Source organism: Chrysemys picta, chromosome 16, assembly GCF_011386835.1.
Source record: "Chrysemys picta bellii isolate R12L10 chromosome 16, ASM1138683v2, whole genome shotgun sequence".
NCBI classification, from domain to species: domain Eukaryota; kingdom Metazoa; phylum Chordata; order Testudines; family Emydidae; genus Chrysemys; species Chrysemys picta.
Window position 1 is genome coordinate 18,435,321 of NC_088806.1, and position 22,696 is coordinate 18,458,016.

Consider the following 22,696-nt stretch of genomic DNA (forward strand, 5'->3'; position numbering starts at 1 on the left):
TTCTGTGCCCTTGCAATGCCCTATGGGGCCGCTGAGGCTAAGAACGCTCTGCGGCAGACCCTAGGGCTGCTTGGCCTGTGCTGGTCCCGGAAACCACCCCTCTCCCACCCCCCCAATAGGGGAGGTAGAAGCTGCTCCTCACTGTGCCTGCACCAACTCGGGGATGTACCTGCCCCAGGGCCTTCATGCAGCTTAGACCTGAACAGGCAGCCTGGAATGGGTCCTTCCAGTCTCTCCCCTCTGGCCCTAGTGTCCGATTCCTGTCCATCCTGGGAGCTGATAGTGTCATCCAGCAGCCTGAGCAGAATTCACCAGCCGTGGGGGACAGTCAGGGCTGCACAGAGACACCCTCCTGGGGGGAAGGGGGTAAAAGGGGTGTTCTCCCATCTTGGGCCATTTTGATGTTTGTAGCTGTTTACATTCCCTTTCATTCCTCCACCCCCATCCCCGCCATGGAATCACAGAAGCATAGTAATGTGGGGCTGGAAGGGAACTCGAGAAGTCACTGGGCCAGTCCCCTGCGCTGAGGCAGGACCAAGTAAACCTACACCAGCCCTGACTGGTATTTGTCCAACCTGTTCTTAGAAACCTCCAGTGATGAGAATTCCACAACCGCCTTTGGAAAAGTGTTCCAGAGCTTAACTACCCTGAGAGTTGGCTAGTTTTTCTTATGAGCTAACCTAAACCCCCCTTGCTGCAGATTAAGCCATTACTCCTTCCCTTCCGTCAGTGGACACGGAGAACAATTGATGGCTGCCCTCTTTATAACAGCCTATGATAGAACAGTCTGCCCCTAATGGTAGTGGGGGCTAATGGTTAGCCCACCCTGTCACTTGGCTGAGCACTTTCTGAAAGGTCCCACTTATAAAATCTGAAAGGTGTAAGTATATGTACAAGGACCTGGGACAGAGGAAGCAGACCCGGAAGTAAGAAGTGTTTAGGAGGCCATTTTGTTACTGTTTCTTTAAGAGCCTGGGGCCAAGAGGTGAAACAAGGCTCCCAATGGGAGTAAGTTGGGAGAAGGGGACCAGCGTAAACGTGGCCTCCTCCGACATAGCCACTAGGAGACATCAGTAGGCAAAGGCTGGCCTGCTGGGCACCCCGAAGCAGGAGGCTAATTAAGGAAAAAGGGAGAAACAGGCAAAGGCCCTTCAGCTGGTTAACTCAGGACTGAGCTCCAGAGAGGAGAGCTGCAGGGAGTCCTGGTTAAGGAAGGAGTAGCCCAGAGCAGGAATGGTTCCAGAAACAGAAGACTGCTCTCAGGTGCAGGAAAGAAGAGCGTCCTGAAGAAAGGAGCCAGAGATTGTTGGTTGGACTGAGCTAGAGGTTACTTCCCAGGTCTTACGCCTGTTTATACGCCCCACAATGATACTAACCTTTTTCACAACTGCATCACGTTGTAAGCCCCAGCTCTGTTCCAGCCATACCACCACCTCGCCAATATCAAGCCATTCACCCCGTCCTGCTCCAGCTTGTGGAGCTGGCTAGGCAGGCCGATAGCCCCTGGGATGGGCCATCCAAAAGGAGGTGGTTTCCCCAGCAACCCATGGGACTCAGGGATGGTGGTGCCTTCCACTAGGGCATGGCCGTTCCAGCCCATCTCATCCCAGTGCAGGCCAGGCCCTCGTGTCGCAATCAGCCCTTACTCAGCGCCATGGCTTCCAAGAAGCCAGTCTCCATTGGCTCTGAAATCCCCTTTGTGTTCCTTCTCACAGAGCTGCCGGACACAATCATGCCTTGTGCGGATGGCTTCAAAGCAGGGCCAGGGAATGCCAGCTCTCGTTGGAGTGGAGGCGGCTGAGGGGAAAGGAGATTGGAGAGGGTGGAAAGTTTCTGTTGGACAGGGTTCAGAAGCCTGCGTGCAGCGGGAGAGAGACAGAGTGGAATGAAAACAGTGCGAGGAGTGGAAAGTGCTGACCGGCCCTGGCATCCCCAGCCTGCCAGGCAGAGGAGCCACCACCTGCAGCTATAATACCAAGCGGGACCCCTTGCCAGTGATGAGACACGTGCCCAGTGGGGAGAGCTCCACCTTGCGGGAAGGTGGGGGAGGGGGGCTTTCCACAGGGGAAGAGTAAACAGAGCCCAAGGGTTTGAATTCCCCAGCTAAGTGATTCCCGCCCCCATCCCAGCTCGGTGCTCCACCCTGACCCCCTCCTACTCCCATCCCAGCTCAGTTTAATGGGGAACGATCTGCGTTGTCTAGAATGTTTAAAGCACCCCATAGGACTCTCCAGCAGGGACAGAATTCTCTGTTCTACACAATTTCCAGTGTGTTTCCAACAGCTGCCCTTTGGAGCTGTTACCTCATGGGTCATTTCACATTCCCAGAGCCTGTCCCCTCACCCTTTCTGCTTCTTAATTCTTCACTGAGCAACTGCATTTGAGGATGACACGGTTTCTCTCTCTGACTGACAGAGATGTCTCTTCTCATAAAGATGCTAATCTCTCCCGAGGAGCCCCGGTCAACTGGTTGAGTATGAGCCTGGTCCAAATTAAAGGCTGAAATTGAAGAAGGCTCCCATCAGACCTTAAATTAGCTACAAGCATCAATACCAATTTCTCATCTCAGAGAAGAAAGCTAGTATAGAGATCTTACTGATTAGCAAGATATTCACACACACCCCCAGCTCTGTTCAAAATTCATCGAGGCAATTAATCTATCAGAATAAAAATATAATTACAGATAGTATGTCCCTGCCTGGAGACGCTGTGTGTGCAGCGTTACAAAGAATCGCTCTATTCAAAACACTCAACTCTTCATCGTTCGGAATCCTGTCCGATCTATCTATGGTATTTCTAAAGAGCCCATCATTAAGTTTAGTCTTCAGCAATTTCATTTCCTGTTTTCAGTATCACTTAGTTCCCTCTCCACCCACCCATTTAGATTTTTCAGCCCAAAGAGACCACACTGGAAAAACAAAAACAAAAACAAACCACCACCAAATTACCTACATGTTTTACCTTCTGTTTATGTGCCTATTTGCTGTTGCACTGGGCTTCCTCCCTTTGAGTATGTGCATTCTTGGATGCATGCCCCAGGCCATCAGATCTGCACCCTCCCTTCCTTAAGTGTACATCTCAGTCATAAACCCTGCATTGGGTCCAGTCATAGGAGTTCCCAAGCATCATCCCAAGTTCCCCCATTATGCAGGAGTTCTAGCCATCAGCTCTGCACTGCACTATGCCCCCACAAACATGCCACCGGTCATTGCCCTGCTTCTACCCAACCCAGGCTTGACCCCATTGATGCACTGATGATGGAACACCGCAGCCCTCGCCACTCAGTGCAGATCACTGGTGCAACCCTCAGTTAGGCACAGTGTGGGCCTTCCATTGACCCCATGACTGCTGCTGAGTGATCCAGCCAGCAAAACGCACTAATACACCTCTGGATTCAATGGAGCAAAGAACAAGACCAGCAGCAAAGGGGTTAATAGTCTAGTGAAGACCTCCCCTCTCGCCCACACTCCCAACAGCGAGAATCGCTTTCATTATTATCACTGGGCCAAATTCATCCCTGATGCAGCTCCATAGAAGCCATGAGGGTTATCCCCGGCGAGGGGATCTCAGTGAGGCATGGATAGAAAGCAGATCCTGAATCCATCTCTTTCCCTCTTAGGGTTGACAAGTAGCTGTGGAAAGGCTGCTGCTCCTGGAGACCTTATCAGCTGGGACCGCCATGGCTGAGCTAGGCATGTGAGGAGCTTGTTGACAGATCCTGGGAGAGACGAGGGCATGAATGAGACCGAGAGGAGAGCCAGGGTGTGGCAACCTCCAGCTGGCTATTTCCAGGCAATCAGAAAAATTTACTAGATAGTTTTCTCTTGTGCCTGCCTAACGAGATCTCCAGTTATTCATGCTGGAGTCTGATTGCTCTAGCTCGTGTCTAAGAGTAGCTCTTTTGAGTGCTGGTGGAAGATGCTGGACTAACCTTGGACGGACCAAGGCCCACTGGCAATCCACACAGATGTTAAGACCCAGGCATCTTGGAAAGTTTTCCCCACACACACCTGCCTTATCCTGACCTGGAGGGATGAGCGGTAGGGGTGGGAAGGAAGCTCAGTTTTCATGGCCCATTCAGTCCTTAGCCCCTGCGCTTAGAAAGTCGCTTAGTGTGAGTGGCAGGTGGGCTTTTGTGTCCACTTTAGACTAGACTGGGACCCATCCGGTCATTTCTTATAAGGCATCCCTGTCACTGAGTGATGGTTTTGGATCACGAGTTCTGACCTAGCCTGGATTCGAACCCCTGGGTTTGCTGTGAAAGTTGGTGTCACATTGCCAGCCGGACATTCAAGTGGGTGTACATGAATGGTGGATGGCACTGACTGAGCGCCAGTGTCCTCATGTCACTGGGCATTACATTTCACTCTTGGCTCGGGAATTCTATTGGTATTACATGCTCTGGTTAAACTACATCAGCACAGCATACTCCGACTGTGTGCGTAGTCACATAACCACAGTGGTTGTGCTGGTATCGGCTACCTAACGTTTGTGCCATGTATGTGCCACACTGCACTACACAGATTGTAGCCCACTGCATTATGGGTAGGTCTCCCAAGATTACTGGTACTGCTCCCAGACACAATGCATTCTTGACAAGTTTTGCGCTCAGTGTGTATTACCTTCCAGAGCATTGTAGGAAGTGGTGTTAAACTCCCATAATCCCCTTGGTGTAGCCCAGAACTCTCCAGTGCTGGTGTCATAGACAGTCTGGTCCTTCACAGGATGGAGGTGGCCCAGAGGCTGCTGGGATCCTATCCATTGATGGGGCAGAGTCTGGGAGGTGGTGGTTCCACTGGATTCTTCCACTACACCTGTGGTATAACACCACATTACTAAATTCACTTTAAATAAAAATAAAAGGCAACAGGGGGAGATATTTTCCCACCCTGTGAGAACTTGTGACATTTTCTAATTTTTTCCTGTCCCAAATTGTGAGGAAAATTCAAAAATGTTTTCAAGCCGAAGAGCCGAAAGTTTTTTGGATCTGGGTCAGTCAAAGCATTTTGTTTCAATAACTTCAAAACATTTCAACCTCCTCCCTCCTCCTTTTAAGCACAAATTTACCAACATTTCTAACAAAAAGCCATATCCCCTGGAAAAACCATAACTTTGTGGTTCAACAATCTCAAAAAAATTTTACCCAAAAATGTTTTGAGCAGTGTGTTTCGTTGAACTTGCCTCTTGGTTTCCATGAATTAGCATCTACTGGCAAAAAATTAAAAACATTCATTAAAAAATTCCCAGCCAGCTCTCTCTCTCTTCCCTGCCCTGTCTCTTGTTGCCTTTGCTTTCTCCTTTAATTTTTCTCTGCAACATCATGAAAAATACACAATCTCTGCCCTCTCCAGGCAATCTTCAAAAAGCCAAAGGAGGAGAAGGCTGTGTAGGGACAAAGGGTTTTGTGTTTCCTAGCATCAATTAACTTGGCCTCCTATTAATCATCATCATCATCATAATGACAACACTTTGCACTTCTATAGCACCCCTCCATCTGTGGCTCTAAAAGCATTTTACAACTATTTGCAATGACTCAAAACACACCAGTTATGAAGTATTATTATCCTCATTTCACAGATGGGAAAACTGAGGCACAGAGGGTGAATGGGGGGACAATTTGTGGAAGCCATTTGGACTAGAATGCAGACCTCCCAATTCTGCTAGAGGGCATGAGCCATGAGAGCCATAACAAATGCAGTCTATTCCTACCAAACCAAACAATGACTGTGCTACCAACAGCTGAGATTTTATTGAGAGTCACACAATATTTAATATTTCTCCCGCACACACACACAAATCTCCAGCTCCTGGAAGCATCTGATTATGAGAGAATCTCAGCTGGCGCTTTTTTTTTTTTAAAGTTTCTCACTCTTGTGGTTGTGAAGAACAGCTTGAAAACACTGCCCAAGTGCCCCCTGAAGGTTCAAAGAGAAGCGAAAACCAACAACAACAACCCAGAGGCAAATAAAATGAACCCAAATTTATTTTGAAAAAAATCTTATGATTTTTTTCTGCCAGTCTCATGATTTTGGGGCCTGAATCGTGATTTTGTTTTTGAACACTTGAGGCTAGCAACACTGCAAGGGAGACAGAATAAAGCTGAGCTGGATCCAAACTGGAAAAACAGGTCAGAACCAGAATTTGGGAGCGTTTGCTATGCAATCACAACAACCCCAAACTTTGGAGACATTTGAATTGGGTTCCAGCTCTGAACCCCATGGCCTGGGCTTGTCTCTGCAATCAGGCAGTACTAAGGCCGGCCGTAGCGCTGAGCAAACTGTTGTGGGTGATGGAACAATCGACAAGGATTTTTTCCTGACTTTTTAAACTCAACCCTGAGGTTTGAAAATGTTTAGATCATTTCCTCCCCCACTCTCCCAGGTCCAACCACACAATCTACTGCAGCTTTTCACCAGCATCAGACGCTCTCTGAATGTGACAGAATTTCTGCTGTCAATCTTGTGGCCTGTTATCAGTAATACACACCAAACTGAGAGCCATCCAGTCATTTAGGAACTGCCAAATGTCTAGTGGTTAGAGAAGGGGACTACAAGCTAGGACACCTGGGTCCCTATATTTGAGTGATGTTCTGATCACAGCATTAGCTGCTTTATGATTTGGTTTACCCAAAATTAGGTCAAACAAAAATAAGAGGACTTACCTACAGTGGATAGCAAGGCTAATGAGAGCCTCAGATGAACACTCAGTAAAGGTGTTGGATGCTCCATCAGGAAGGAATCAGATTCCAAACTCCCATAGAACATGATGTGGTTCAGGTCTGCTGGTCTCAGCTGGTCTTTTAAGAGGGTTGAGGTCCTCAGCTGCACCTGTGCCAGATTTGGTTGGCGTCCTCAGGGGTAGGAAGCCATTGTACAAGGGGCTGTAGGACTAGATGAGGGGCCTGCTGGGAGATGGGAGAGCCAACCTGGGAGAGAACATTGGGAGAAAGCAAGACATCAGAGCCTGTAGGAGGCCCTGGGTGAGGAAAGGGGGCTTGGGGGAGCTTCTGGGGCTGATGTCCATGGTGGGCAAGAGCTTTGCTGCGTTTGGAAGTTTTCCCATAAGGTTAGTGTTAATCAGTGGTGCCCAGAGGCAAGGGTCTGAGATGAGCTTAAGCGATTGCTCATCTTCCTGGGAAAGGCTCCAGCCGCTCCCCACTGCCTCCCCCGCCCCACCCGGCCAGAGCCTTCCATTGCTATGTGGAGCAACACACAGAGCATGGACACAACGTTCTTTGCACTGTGGTGTGCAGCTGCACAGACCCTACTCACCGCCACCAGGGAGCGCGCAGTGCGGCTATACCCGAAGTGCCGCGCCCGTGGGTCACCCAGTAGGGTTAAGCTTAAAGGGGCCTAAGGACAATAACACGGCTCTTGCTGCATGAGGCGTTTCCTTCTAGGTGAGCAATATGACCCCACGTGCCAATGCTGAAGGTACTTGCAAGGGAAGAGCAAGGCAGCAGCAGGAGGTGGCCAGGGGAGTATTTGTTCATCTGCAGTTGTTTTAGTCGCAACGCCCCAGAATGTTTCCTCCTGTACTATTGTCGCTGCAGGAACAATGAGGCATCTGTGTTTCTGCCAAGGCCGGGGCACAGCGGCTCTTACACGAACAGTGCCAAACACAACTGGCCGCCGTCACCAGGGCCCCAGGTGCAGAGGCGGTTCCCCTTTGAGGCTGCCAGACTGTATTTTGAGCGCAATCGTTAAAACACTGTTCCCTTGCTCGCTCTCGGCGGCACCTTCTGTGCCCTGCACGCTGCTGGCTCTGGGGCTCGCCGGGGAAGATGCAGATCGGAGCAGGCCTAAGGGGGGGGGGGGGGGGAGCATTCCCTCTTGGCCACCCTCCTGTCCCCATCAGGGCATCAAAATAGTTAGGAAATGGAGCCTAATCCCTGTGGTTATATACAAAATTGCACACCCTAACATCACCCCTGTACACCCCTCATAAGCCCCTCCCCCATAGGTCCACAACCCCCTGGCCTTTCTCACACTCATCTATGCATGCTTCATTGGCCCCCTCATCACAGGTACACACCCCTCTGGCCCCTTCCACACTCATAGCTCCCCATCCTCCCCCTTCCACACACACACCAGCTACACACACTCAGAGCCCCTTCCACAGACCCCTAAATCTAATTTCCTACAGGCATTGCTGTAAGGAAGGTAACTGTTGGCTGAGTAAAAATCTTGGGGTTGATAACCCTCAGGGTATGTGTATACTACAATAAAAGACCTGTGGCACAGCCGCGGCTGGCTCCCCCTGTTGGGGGTCCCAGACCTCAGGCTCCAGCCAGAGCCCGAAAATCAACACAGCAATTGTACAGCTCCGGACCACAGCCCACGCCCCTCATGCCCAAGTCAGCTGATCCAGGCCAGCCCCTGGTGTTTAATTGCAGTGTAGATGTACAGTAAGTGGCCAGTCCACCTCAATTCTGACCTTACTGCACTGCTGCTAGTCCAGTCCTGGCTTCCCCCACCCAGCTCAGTCCTGGTTTTAGCTTGAGGGGGATGGTGGTCTTTTGTGATGTGTACAAATGTTTCGCATGGTCTGGAATGAGGCCACCGAACTGATTTTCAGTTATTCCCTCAGCGTGATTTGCATTGAGGCCCCCAGAGAGGTGGGCAGTAACCCTATGAGAAAGTCTTAAAGAAACAGCTGAGAACAGAGCAACCCTGTCCATTTATTTATCCGGGGCAGCTCCGCTTCGCTGCTGCATGAGGTTTCGTTGCCTTCCCCAACTTTCCAGCTGGGATGAAAGGAGGCACGAAGAGATCAAAAGATGTAGCTAAGGTCACACAGCATGTTGGTGGCTCAGCTGGGATTACAACCCAGGTTTGCTCCTGGCTGCCAGACCTTTTCACTAACCACATGACCTCACTACCTAGCATTGTGTCAAGCAAGCTTTGCGTTCCCACACTGGGGAGAGACATGCTTTCAAAGACAGCAGCCTCATTGTGTGCTAAACTGTTTCAATCGGTTAGGCCAGCATCATCCTCCAGATTTGGGTGTTATTTAAACCAGTCCAGCTGTCAGAACATGAGGGTGTCAGTAACCATTAGCATCAGGAACTTGCGGCAACAAACTGTTGGGTCACCTCCGGTCCCATCCCTCTGCTACGCCATCCTCGTCCCCCGCTCACTTCTCAACCTTGTCTTCAATACCCTGCTCAACTCTGCCCCCAAAATATATCTCATGACAACTGTCTTAGTTCCTGGATAGATAGATGGCCACCAACCTGTCATAGTTCATATTCGCCTATGCTTGTTGCTTCCATGGTGCCTACAAGCTGTGAGCTCAAGTTATTTCCTCTTTGGCATTTCCCCATTGCACTCTGTATACTCTATATCAGGGGTGGGCAAACTTTTTGGCCTGAGGGTCACACTGGGGTTCCGAAACTGTATGGAGGGCCCGGTAGGGAAGGCTGTGCCTCCCCAAACAGCCTGGCCCCCATTCCCTATCCGACCCCTCCCACTTCCTGCCCCCTAACTGCCCCCCTCAAAACCCCCGACCCATCCAACCCCCCACTCCTTGTCCCCTGACTGCCCCTTCCCAGGACCCCCCACCCCTAACCGCCCCCCCATCCAACCCTGCCTGATCCCTGTCCCCTGACTGCCCCAACCCCTATCCACACCCCCGTCCCCTGACTGCCCCCTGGGACCCTCTGCCCCTTATCCAACACCCCCTTACCATGCCGCTCAGAACACCAGGACTAGCAGCTGCACCACCCAGCCAGAGCCAGCCATGCCACTGTGCTGCCTGGCAGGAGCTCACAGCCCTGCCGCCCAGAGCGCTGGCGGCATGGCAAGCTGAGGCTGTGCGGGAGGGAGGACAGCAGGGGAGGGGCTGGGGGCTAGCCTCCCCAGCCGGGAGCTCAAGGGCCAGGCTGTAGTTTAGAATATCAAGGTTGGAAAGGACCTCAGGAGGTTATCTAGTCCAACCCCCTGCTCAAAGCAGGACCAACCCCAACTAAATCATCCCAGCTTTGTCAAGCTGGGCCTTAAAAACCTCTAAGGAAGGAGATTCCACCACCTCCCTAGGTAACCCATACCAGTGCTTCACCACCCTCCTAGTGAAAAAGTTTGCCCACCTCTGCTCTATATCCATCTTCCCTTTTTCCACTACATTATGGGCACTAAACAAATATGAATAGTGTAATCTCAAGTGCTTTGTCTAATCCAATTTTCATTAACTCAAGCAAATGAACGTCCATCATGTCCCCACTTTAATAGACGTCCCTGCTAGGGGGTCTCTTTTACTGCTATCCAAAAAGATTTTCTTTTTTCAATTTAGGAAGTGACATTGACAATATAACTTCCCCGTAGCTAGAGCTGTGCATTTATCTATCGATGAGCCTAGTTAAGGGTGAAATTCCCTTCTGGGTGAAGGCTCACCACCAGGCCTTCAAGCAAGATGTTAAGCGGTGCATATGTCGAGTGCTGACTCCTCTACGCTGGGGTGAATTTCACCCATCCATGCACGGTAGGGTTGGAATATGACCTCGACACGCTCCCACAGGGCTCTGAGGAGCAGTTGGATTCCCCATCCCCCCCTGCATTGGTTAGCTAATCTTGGGTCAGAGTGTGTAGGACCAAGTGCCTGCTTCATGTCTGTAAACCAATTGGAGCTCAAGGGAGGAAAAGTGGCACATCTTGCAGTTACTCCCTGCAGCAGATGGGCAGGGACAAGACTTCGCCTCCAGTCCCACAATGATTTGGCCACATGTTGCAATTTGCTGTCACGCTAGCCCAGGTAGGTAGAGCTGCTTGAAAATTTACCAAGAGAACGGTTTTCCTTTGGACAATGCTGATTCCATGGTATCAAAATGATTTGTGGGAACAGACTGAACATACACCTTTCCCCCCTGTAGAACAGGAACTGGGATGTGGCTGTTCCATGTGTAGAGGATATCATGGGGAAGAGGCGAGTGGGCGGGTAAATGGGTAGGCCGTGAGAGGCCAGGTCTGAGATGGAAGTTGGAGGCAGAGTTGCGTAGGACATTGATGGCAAGACTGAGGAGTGATATGGGGGTATTGTCAAAACGGAAGTTTTAATTTTACAGAAGATGTCGACTTTTTGTTCTGATTTGGGATGAAAGGAAATTTCCAACTCTTAGAACATCCCACAGGATGGAAATTCTGCATTTTGAACAGCTCACACCCAGCAACAACTTATTACACAGAAACGCCCTAGATCAAAGGAGGTAGCTGGGAAATTGTTGTGCCTTTGAGGGGTCTCTAAGTCACAACATCTCTTAGGACTATTCTAGCAGTTGTGCACCTTACAGGCCACCTCTTTACTGAGGACTCAGCCTAACATCAGTATTGTGTGACATAGAATTTGATGCTTTTCTTAAAGCCACAGCTCCTGGAATCCTGTGATTACATGAAAATTTCAGCTTTCATTTAATGAAAGAAAAATAAGTTTCATGCCCTTGCAACTCAAAAATGTGACTGCCAAAGGCTCAGAAACCAGAAGGAAATAAAAAGAACCCCCCATTTATTGCTTGTACAATCTCCTTATTTTTATGACAATCTCACGATTTTTTTGGTGTCTGAATCATGTTTTTTGAACGCTGGCAATACCACAAAAGACACAATCTAACTCTCTTCAGCAGGACGGGGGAGAAATAATCATGCTGACACCAAACCTTTATGATTTTTTTTTATTTCACATGGTTTAAAATACAATATGAAATAAGGCTACAGTATATAAAAAATTCTCCATCAAAATGATGTGCCAGCATCAGCAATTAAAACAAAACCAATCCCTCCCTTAAGAATCCATTTCAGAGGGGAGATTTTTGTATTTTTTTTTAAACACACACACAGACACACACACACCGCTACATCTCTAAGCTACCTCAGTTCTGGTATTTTTTTTAAAAAAAGCACCTGCTTTTTCCTCTTTTTTTTTTTAATCTTGCTTTTAAATTTTTTTCACTTTTAAAAAATATAAATTATATGAAAATACAAGTTGGAAAATAGTTGAACAGCACAATATAACAATCTCTTTTTTTCTCTATGTTTATCAGCTTTAAAAAAATCCCATGTGTAAAAACAAAACAAAAAAAAAGACACGTTCTTTTACTGAGGCAGTTAATTCCTGGGGATATTCCATTATAACACACATGTATACATATATTTATCATGTATTTAAAATTCTTTGGAATGTAGACAATAGCTCGACTGATGTTCTATAGACCCCATCAGAGAGACGCATGCCAAGGAAAGCACATTTGCAGTGTTTAGAATGAAAAGAAACTCAACAAGCTCTAATAACCCCATCAAGGTCACCTCCCAAACAGCGATGCTCAAAAAGTGCAGGGATTTGGATGTGTCCTAAATTTCAGATGCATATTGGAACCATTCTTTTTTTTTTTTTTTTTTTATCTTGACTTTGAGCTGGAAATCTCCTGAGAGAAGGTTACATTTCAGGCCAATGATGAATCATCTTAGAAATGTACATCTGGAAGAGACCTCAAGAGGTCATCTAGGCCAACATCCTATGCTGAGGCAGGACTAAATAAACCTAGACCATCCCTGGCAGGTGTGTGTTTAACCTGTTCTTGAAAATCTCCAGTGATGGGGATTCCACAACCTCCCCTGGAAGCCTGGTCCAGAGCTTATCTATCCTTACAATTAGAAAGATACTTCTAATATCTAACCTAAATCTCCCTTGCTTCAGATTAAACCCATTACTTCTTGTCCTTCCTTCACTGGACATGGAGAACAATTGATCACCATCTTCTTTATAAAAGCCCTTAGTATATTTGAAGACTATCAGGTCTCCCCTCAGTCTTCTTTTCTCAGAACTATGTATAACTTGGTTCATGTCCTGTTCAGATATACCTCAAGAGTGGACTCTCACAGAATGATAATACTCTTCTGGGCAGAACCGGGAAGTGTAATCGAGTGTAAAAAACTGATGCACACACGTACACATGTGTGTATGTGATTCTAATACACACAAATGTATAGGTGACTGTGTATCATCTTTTGTGTATTATAATCATCTACACATACACAGCGAGAGATGGGCAAATGCTGTAATGAAAAAATGTCTGTAAATATCTGTTCAAATTTTTTAAATGAATTCCCTTTGACTGAGGTCCCTTTTCTTTCCAGGGCATAATTTTACTGGAAGAAAGCCACTTTTAAACCAATGTCACAGAATATTCCCAACAAGCAAACTTTGAATTCCTGACCGCAAGTATTCAACGATACAAAGAATCCTGCCTCAGCATGGAGGGGATGGACTAAATGATCTCTAGAGGTCCCTTCCAGCCCTACATTTCTAGGCGAGTAAGAATGACATGCATAGAATTAGCCTCATCCAGTTGGAAAAATGGGCCCATATCATGTGACTTGGGTGCTGAAGCACAATATGTTGGCTATTAAGTACTTGCAGTGAACTACAAGATCAAGAATTAGTCATAAAAATATTTGGAATCAATTAAACAGATTTGAGAAATTCCAGAACAAAAGAGAAATTCATTGAATTAAATCTGGTTTAAATATTTGCCCAGGGTGCAATTCACCCCAGTCCAGAGGGGCCAGCACTAGACACCAGTTAACCCATCAAAATAAGACTCGTGCTGGATCTTTGCACAGAGGTGAATTGCAACCCCAGTGCACGCTCTCTTTCACACACATTCTATAGATATTGCGTGTATGTAGGTTAACCAAACTTTTTCACACCTCATAAAAGATGCAGTTGGAGGTTTAGGTGCAGGTACATATTTGGCCTTAACTTTATCTCATCTGGGTCACACATCCCTGTTCAATAGTCAACATGCATTTAAAAAAAAATCTGCAATTTTCCAGTGTATAAACAGCACACTGTGCTTTCTGTGACAGTCTCTAGCCTAGAAGGGGGGAGGGAGGGGAAGCAAATTGTGGGTCAAGTCAGTCCATGTCAGCAAAGCTATTCTGTCTGACGCTTGTGGCATTTACATGCAGATTGCAATCTGGATGGCAAAGGGTGGTGAGTAAACTTGGCAAAGCATTGGTAGGAACATGTTGGCAAAGATGGCGCCATTCATTTTGTAGCCCTTCTAGATCAGTTTGAGAACATATCCCTGTATGTTATGGAAACAGATTGTCTTGGGTAGAAACAGCTTAATACAGAAAATCTGCCCACAATCAACCCTCGTGGAATGAATGACTTGATCAGGTCTGGCAGAAATATTGGGGGTCAGCACACAAACCCAAGTCCCAACCATTCATAGTAAAGTAGGGGGTTAGGGATAGCTCAGTGGTTTGAGCATTGGCCTGCTAGGGTTGTGAGTTCAATCCTTGAGGGGGCCACTTAGGGATCTGGGGCAAAAAAAACAGTTGGGGATTGGTCCTGCTTTGAGCAGGGGGTTGGACTAGATGACCTCCTGAGGTCCCTTACTGACTGACTTTCTGCTTGAACTGAACTGGGGGACCCTGCACTGTGACCAACCCCAGGGGACAGACCCTTGCTGGGTGGGTTAAAAGGCAGAAAGAGTGGTGGGACATCTGCCCCGATCACTAACACCCTTTACAAGAGTAATCCTATAAATTAAAGGTGATGATTTAAGGTCTGGCTACAAACTGCCCAGAACGGACACTGTAACGTATTAACCTAAGGGCACTTTCTGTGGTTCTATGGAACTTATAAGACCCTAAAAGCCTAGGAGAATTGTGTTACCAGTTGAGAATTTAAAGAGTCACAGGCTACTATGCTGGTTTTATTTGGGACAAGTGTATTTCGCTGGAATCACCTCTGGTTCAAGTGATTCTCTGCCTCCCTGGAAAACAGAGCCTGAAATCTTCCTCCTTATATATCTTCTCAGAAGCCCAAACTAACTCTCTGCACTCAGCTACTACCACCTTTATCACTCAAAAGCTCCATCAAGATGCCTTCAGCCTACTCAAAGTGCAGGGAGCAGCCTCACTCAGCCTTCCCACTACAGCGCAGCCCGCCGTACACAGCTATGAATCAGTCACCTTCTGGACGGGCGTTTGACTTCACATATTCTCTTTTTGCATCTAGTTTCTAGCAGGGAGGAGGAGCACCTGGCCTACAGCAGCACAACATCAGCATCTTCCTTTGCTTCCTCCAGCTTGAGCTGAACTCCAATCCCCTTTTGCATCAGCCCTCCTTTCTCACTTCTGCAATCTCTCACCTGCCACAGCTGCCAGTCCCCCTTTGCTGAGGGTTAAAGGCATTGAATGCTCCGGATGCTAGATGAGAACTGCTCTTTCAGAAGGCAGACTGTTCTTTCTTCATTCAGTGCATGCTCCTTTCACCTTCCTTCCATCACGCTTTCCTTCATCTGCACCAGTCCTCTTTGTATGTCGGGCGGGATCAGGTCTTAGCCCCAGACATGTACTCTGACACCTGGACTTCCCTGGCCCCATAGCCACCATCTGCCTTCAACATTCTTGGTTTAAACGCCTCCCTAATCAGCTTGCTACATTTTTCCATGTGTTCAGCTTTACACCTACCAGCCTGCTAAGCCAGGCTAAGCTCTCTGACACGCCGGGCCTGACTGAATTTCAATCAAATAAAGCTTGCTTAAAAACGAACGCCCTGATATTCACAGGGCCTGAACACATGCCATTCTTGTAGAGTCCAATGGGAGCTCAGCACCTTTGTGTCAGGGCATCATCTTTCCATAGAACTCAACTGACAGCATCCCATGGCTTCCTGTTTGACCCTGCCCTCCTATACCCCAGCGCTCTGACTTCACAGAGATGGGAAAACAGGAAGCAAACTGGATGTTCAGACTAAATACAAGAGTGTTTTTAGCAACTTTTATTCAGAGCCCAGTTCTGCAGACCTGATACATGATCTCCCATTGTTCTGTTTCCCCTGCATTGATCTACAAAGTCTCTCCACCCTCCCACTCTCTGTATTGATTCACCACAGAGCTTCGGAAATTAGTTCAGCCGTTAAAGAAAATATATCCAGTTCAAATATTTAATACTGTCTTTACCAAAAAAAAAAAAAAAAAAAAAAAGATATTTAAAGTCGAAAGCCCAAATCCTACAGTCAGACTAGTAGGGATTTACCCGTGTGGATCTGGTTTCAGAATCTGGTCTAAACATTTAAAACTCAGGGCCTGATTCTCCCCTTCACTTTGGGACTGATCCAGAATTAAAGCTAATGAGGAGTTGGCCACTAGCTTCAGTGGGATCAATCCCCCTCCTGATGTACACCAGGAGTACATCAGGAGTGACTCCTCTGAAGTCAATGGAGTTACAAAGGGCAAGGGAAAGGAGGATCAGGCCCTAAGGGATGTCTACGAAGCAAAAAAAAAAAAGACCCATGGCAGCGAGTCTCAGAGCCCAGGCCAGCTGACTTAGGCTCCTGGGGTTCACGCTGTGGGGCTAAAAACAACAGTGTAGACGTTCAGGCTCGGGCTGGAGCCTGGGATCTGAAGTTTGGCAAGACGGGAGGGTCATGGAACCCAGGCTTCAGCGCGAGCCCGAAGATCCACACTGATATTTTTAACCTCAGTCGGCTCTGAGAATTGCTGCTGCGGGGAGGAGTTTGTTGTGTAAATAGATCCTCCGTGTCTAAGCTGTATCCACACACTCCGGGCTCAAAGCCTGATCCAGCAAAGCAGTTAAGCACATGCTTAACATCAAGCACACAAATAGTCCACTCACTTCAATGGGGCTGTTCGTGAGTTTAAGCATGTGCGTGCAAGTTTCACTGGACTGGGCTTGCGTGCTCGGCATCTTGAGGGATTGCTCCCATTTGAGTCTGAGTTTCCATTTTGGATGTGCCTAGAATGGCTGACCGTACAGCACTGCAGGCAGCACTGGTCAAAAGTGGAGGGAAAAAACATCAAAAGTTTCCAAATCATCCTTGTCTCACTTTTCATCGTTCAAAACTTTTCATGATTTTTTTTCCCTAACACATTTTTCCATTTTCCCTTCAGCACTGACTGCGTTCAAAATAGGAAAATGTCAAAACTGAACTTCTTTGCTCAGCTTAGTCACTGTGTGGGATATTAAACAAAACAAATTAGCAGTTACTTCAAAGTGTTAAAAACATTTCTTTAAAAAAAAAAAACACTTTCTGATTTTGAAAATGATCTATGAAAATGTCAGCAACATTTTCGATACATCAGAAATTTAAAACAAAAACCATGGTTCTGAAAATATGGCTGTCCCAAAAAGATGTTTTTTAACAACAACAACAACAAAATTTCCTTTTGAGACATTTCATCCAGCTTTAGCAATAAACAATAGAGCAAAGTGCACGGGACTCAATGCAAATGCAAAGCATCCTCCCAGCATTTTTGGTGGCTGATTTGGCACTCATTTTCCTTCACATAAGATTCAGAGATCATAAGTCAGAGCGCTACACTTCTCCAGTGGGGTCTACATAAACAATTATTTTTTCTTCACTGTGATAAAACTCTCTGCTGGCATAATAGAAACATACATACACACACAATATTGCAAGACTGAGACCATCTTGGAGCTTAAGACTATTTAAAAAAAAATACTGGCACAAAATTTAATAAAATAAAATTTTAACAAATAATAATTAAAAAAATCTTGGTCCCTCCTAAAAAAAAAATCTGTCTTTTGTGTAACAGAAAAATAACCGACAGAAAAGCAAAGGAACAAGAACTGTTCTTGTTTTTTCCTATGTCATCCCCTCCCACAAAACAGGAAGTTCCACCTTCCCTTTGCCCCTCCCATCAATAAAAGAACCAATCGCATAATCCTTAGGAGTCTTGTCACTTCCTGAATTGTCAGTTTGTTGCGCTGGTAACACAGTAATCAAGGGGATCTTTTCATTAATAATGTTTCCAGATGGTATGAGATGGGAAGGGTTTATTTTAATTTTTTTTTTAAGTGAGCTATATTTTTCTGGCTTCCTTAAAACTAAGAAATTCACCCTCAAAAACCTCTCATAGAACTTTCAGATAAAAAGTTCCATCTTTCTTCTCCCAACCAAACATTGTCAAATTCAGCCAAAAGCTTGACTTTGCCCACCCTCCTCTCCCCATCAAAAATGTCAAATTTGAGTTGCTCTTGAAAAAATATAGATAGATATTTAACTGCAAAAAAAAAAATTTTTTTAAGGTCTTGTTGAATCTCCAGACCGACACGACACAACCTTCCACACAGTCTGGCTGGTCCGATTCACTCATCGGCATCGGGTTTGACGTCCAGCATGGCATGGAGTTCCTCGGGCGTGTAGCCCAGAAGGCTCTGCAGGTCACAGACGAAACGGTACACGTAGCGCTTGCCGGCCGTCTTGTGGATGATGTTCTTGTCATAGTAGTAGCGAAGCCCACGGCTCAGCTTCTCGTAGTTCATCTTGGGCTTGTTTTTCCTCTTGCCCCATCGCCTGGCAACCTGGAAGAGGAGAACAAAGGTGAAGAAGGGCTCATAGATTAAGTGTAGATATTAAAAATAAGTCTCTTCCTCCTGGCTTGGCTGGGTGATAAAGGGCTGGGAGCTCCTGCCGCTGGGAGAGCTAATGGTGATAAGCTTTTTCTCCCTCTCATCATGAAAAATGGACTCAGGGAGGAGTTGAGTGTCAGGGTTTGCAGAGGGCCAGCAGATCAAATCCCTCCTGGGCTGGTGAAACAGCACCCAGGGACTCTGCTGGGGGATCATAAAGTGGAATCAGATGAAGACAGGAGATGGGGAAGGGGATAATTTTAAGCTCTTTGGGGCAGTGACTGTCTTTTTGTGCGTACAGCGCCTAGCATGCTTGGGGCCTGGTCCACGGCTGGTGGCCTCTAGAGCTGTGCAAATAACATCAAGGGGAAATAGTGTCGGGTAAAACTGAAAACAATTTTTTTCAAGATTTTTGGCAAATCAAGAAAAATTGTTTTGGCTCCAACTAAACTTTTTTTTTCTTTTACAACGTTGCAATATTTTGTTTCAATTTCAACCATTTCAACCATTTTTGACTGTTTTTTTAAATACAATTAAAGGAAATTTTGAACTGAAAAATGGAAACGCTTTATTCGTCTCAGAATTATCTTTCCTCCCGACAGAAACGATTGGGCAAAAATGACACAAAGTGGCGATGCCTTTTGCTGTTGCTGAATTTTCATTTTTCACCAAAAAATCCCAACTTTGGTATGAACTATTTCACCTCGCTTCTAGATGCCACTGCAATACAATTCATAATTGCTCATTAATAATCAGACTTTCATGGGCACTCTAAACCATTGATTTTTCCAGAAAACATTGAGGGAGCAACACCCTACTACCTTGTTCCACCCCCCACCTCCCTACACACACACAGGATCATACTGACAGGACTTGTAGCATCTCAGCCATGAAGAGAGAGGACTTAGGTTATTCTCCTAAGCATTTTCAATGGTCTCTGATCAGTTATAATGGGCCATACCTCGTCTGGGTCCGAGAGCTTGAATTCCCAGCCATCGCCTGTCCAGCTGATGAAGGATTGGCAGGACTTGTCGGTGAGCAGCTCCAGCAGGAACTGCCACAGCTGGATGGGTCCACTGCCTAGGAATGCAAAGAAGCCACAAGTTGTTAAAACCAGGTGAGCCAGGAATGAAACCGATGCCGATTTCTTTCCATCCATCCTCCTCCATGGGAAGAGGCACGCAAGCAGATGGATACAAAATGTGTTGGCTGTTTGTTAGGACAGAGAGCACTGGGACCTATGACTCTGGTTCAGTTATATGCTCCACCCCTGACTCGGATGCCTTCAACTCCCTTTCTAAACTCCGTGGATGCACTTGAGGCCTTCTTAGACTTCGGATTCCTTGAGGCGAGGCCTATGATTTCCTCTGTGTTTATACATTGTGCTTAGCACAGTGGGAGCGTGATCCGGGATGGGATCTTTGAGTGCAACCTTAATATCAGTTATTATTAATATTAATAGGTGGTGTTCACTGTATACAAAAACTGACATCTCAGGGGCCTACAGTAGCAGTCCAAGTGAAGATCTGAGCTGAACTGGCAGTTTGAGAGTTAACTTGTACAGGTAAAGCTGTTTCCTACTGCAGTCCGAGTGGAATGTTCAACCACTGGAATGTTTCACCTCAGTCTAAGTTACGTAAAGAGGATTATTTCTTGGCATTAAATAGGGAGGAATCATTTTTCTGCCACCGAAGAGCTGTCTTCGCTTACATGCCAAAAAGCTCCCAGCCACTGCTCGAACTCCTACACTATCACACGCCGCCTTCTGACCTTCGCATTCTGCTTCATGGCTGTGCACTGAGATGTGATAAAGGGGACATAGGTATGAAAATTATTTGGCCTCACTCCAGGACATGTTGCTGCAGGAACCACCTACATAAACTCGCAGAGAACAAGAGGCAACTCAGTGCAGCCGGTACAGCTATTGCTGCAAGGAATAGGGTTGGCTGGGCAGGTGGGCACCTGGGAAGCAGGAAGGCATTTCTGATGAGCGCTGTAATAACGTAACAGAATGGAGGGTAGGCAGAAGGTGGTCTCACAGGTTAGCCTCTTGAATACTAGAGCCTCTGCGAGATTGGAGTGTGCGGGCTGACACGAGGGTCTTCTGTACTAAAGGTGCTTGTATATTTTCCAGCAGCGTCCTAGAACATTGCAAATAGAATCCCTCCTGGCCATGACATCCTGAAATCAGCTGGGCCTGAATCCCTTTGCACACTGTGCAGCTTGGAGTCAGCAGAAGAGGAGAGCTTGCAATGTCCAACCAACTCCTAGCTGGCCAGAAGCAAGTTCCCCGGGTGATTGTTCTCATGATGTATCATCATGGATACGGAGGTGAAGGGTCTGTGGGTGAAGCCTCCCTTGTTATATACATTTGAGTCATAAAAAGCTATTTGTTTTGCCGCTCCATTGCAAGTACCATATGGGTGCTAATTTCGGCCATCGGCTATTTGTCAAGAAACGGCAATGCACGCATGCATCTGCTGTCAAAACCCTCCCAGTGATCATCTTGTGAACTTTCCTGTGCTTTTAGTCCCAGCTGGCACTGTGTGGTGTCCACTTGTCTGCAGTGCGCAAGTTGGTGGTTTTAAATCCGAACCGTCTCTTGCTGACTAACTTTTTCCGTCTGTGTCAGGAATAACGATTCTGGGAGGAGAACACCCTTCATCTGATCAGCTGAAAACAAACAAGTTGTTTCTCTACAGCAATCAGATGCCCAGGGATGCCAAATTCTCCTTGCCCCCAGAACTGATTTTCTCTAGGGGGCCTCAGCTGTACTTGGCTGAGGCTGGACAATTAATTTAAAGGCACTGTACTCCCTGTCTATCTCCATTGTATCTTACCATGCCTCAGGGTATCTGATTCCTACGTGCAGGAATGGCACTTCAATTTAGGCGTAGGGCGCCAGGATTTGGGGGGGGCAGCATTTTGCCGCCCTCGGCGGCGGGGGGGGGATCCTTCCGCGCTCCGAGTCTTTGGCGGCAATTCTGCGGCGGGTCTTTCACTCGCTCCAGGACCCGCCACCGAAGTGCCCCGAAGACCTGGAGCGCGGAAGGACACCCCCACCGCCGCAGAATTGCCAACGACGAAGGACCCCCACCTAGGGTGCCAAAAACCCTGGCGCCGCTCCTGCCTACGTGCTTAAGCAGGCTTACGCAAGGTACATAGCACATTGCCCTGAGAGATTGTGACTTTACACACTTTCCAGTAAGGCTTTCACTCGATCAGTCATATGCTGATTGACTCCTAAATACTGATCTCTTCTTTTCACTCATGTCCCAGCCAAAGCCAAAATGGATGCCCTCAAGCCAAAACCTGTCTGATTAGCACCTTTCATGTGGGGCCACACCTAGAACACGGTGTTCAGCTTTGGGCAACGTACTTCCAGCAAGATAGTGACACATCTAAGAGGAGTTCAGAAAAGGGCAAACGAAAATGATCCAGGGAATGACTTACAAGAAAAGAATTAAATATATAAAGCTGGGTTAGGCAACAGCTGATGTGAGGGAAAGGAGAACAGACTGATAATGGCAATGGGTATAAGCCTGAGCTGGCAGAAGGGGTGGCTAATGGAACATTGGGATGAAGTGACTTGATGACAAATCACACTGCACGTCAGGATAAAATTCCTGCTGGTGGGAATCAGAGGATGTGGAACAATCTGCCAAGGGATGTGATGGATGATGTCCTATTGCTTTTGGAGTCAGAGATTCCAAGGCCAGAAGGGACCATTGTGATCATCTAGTCTGACCTCCTGTATAACACAGGCCAGAGAACTGCCCCCAAAGAATTCCTGCTGGAACAAATGCAGATCTTTTAGAAGGAACATCCAAATTTTGATTTAAAAATTGCCAGTGATGGGGACATTTAAAACTATTGGTAACTAGACAAACCGCTAGTAGAGAGGGAACCCTCCTGCCTGGTGAAGGGACAGACTAAATGGGACCTAGTGTCTCTTTTCTGGCTCTAGAGTGCTGATCTCACTGCAGTCCCATCTTGGTGAAACCCCAGTGACTTCAGTGGAGCTACTCCTGATTTACTAAGGTGTGAGAGCACATGGGGCCATAGGAACACAGGGTAGCTACGCTGCAAAAAACTACCATGCAGCCAGTCTCAGAGCCCAGGTCTACAGACTCTGACTCACGCTCCGGCACCTCTGGCTGAAGCTCAGGAGCTGAGACCCACCCCACATAGCAATTGACAAAACTCAAGCTCCAACCTGAATAGGAACGTCTACACTGCTATTCTTAGCACCTTAGCGTGAACCTTGTGAACCCAAGCCTGGGCTCAGAGAGCTGCTG

At 47.1% G+C, this 22,696-nt stretch overlaps 1 protein-coding gene across 8 annotated transcripts in view; it reads right to left on the bottom strand.

Annotated features, from left to right (window-relative positions):
• Positions 1–11,647: 11,647 nt before the first annotated feature.
• Positions 11,648–22,696, bottom strand: part of ETS1 (ETS proto-oncogene 1, transcription factor) — a 122,297-nt gene continuing 111,248 nt past the window's right edge. For all 8 annotated transcript variants that reach the window (XM_008171069.4, XM_008171068.4, XM_065570626.1 and 5 more), the window contains 2 exons: positions 19,360–19,478; positions 11,648–18,350 (listed from right to left, as the gene is read on the bottom strand). In XM_008171069.4, the coding sequence (XP_008169291.2) occupies positions 18,135–18,350; positions 19,360–19,478 (335 nt within the window). In that variant the 3' untranslated portion in view covers positions 11,648–18,134. The remainder of the gene's footprint in view (positions 18,351–19,359; positions 19,479–22,696) is intronic.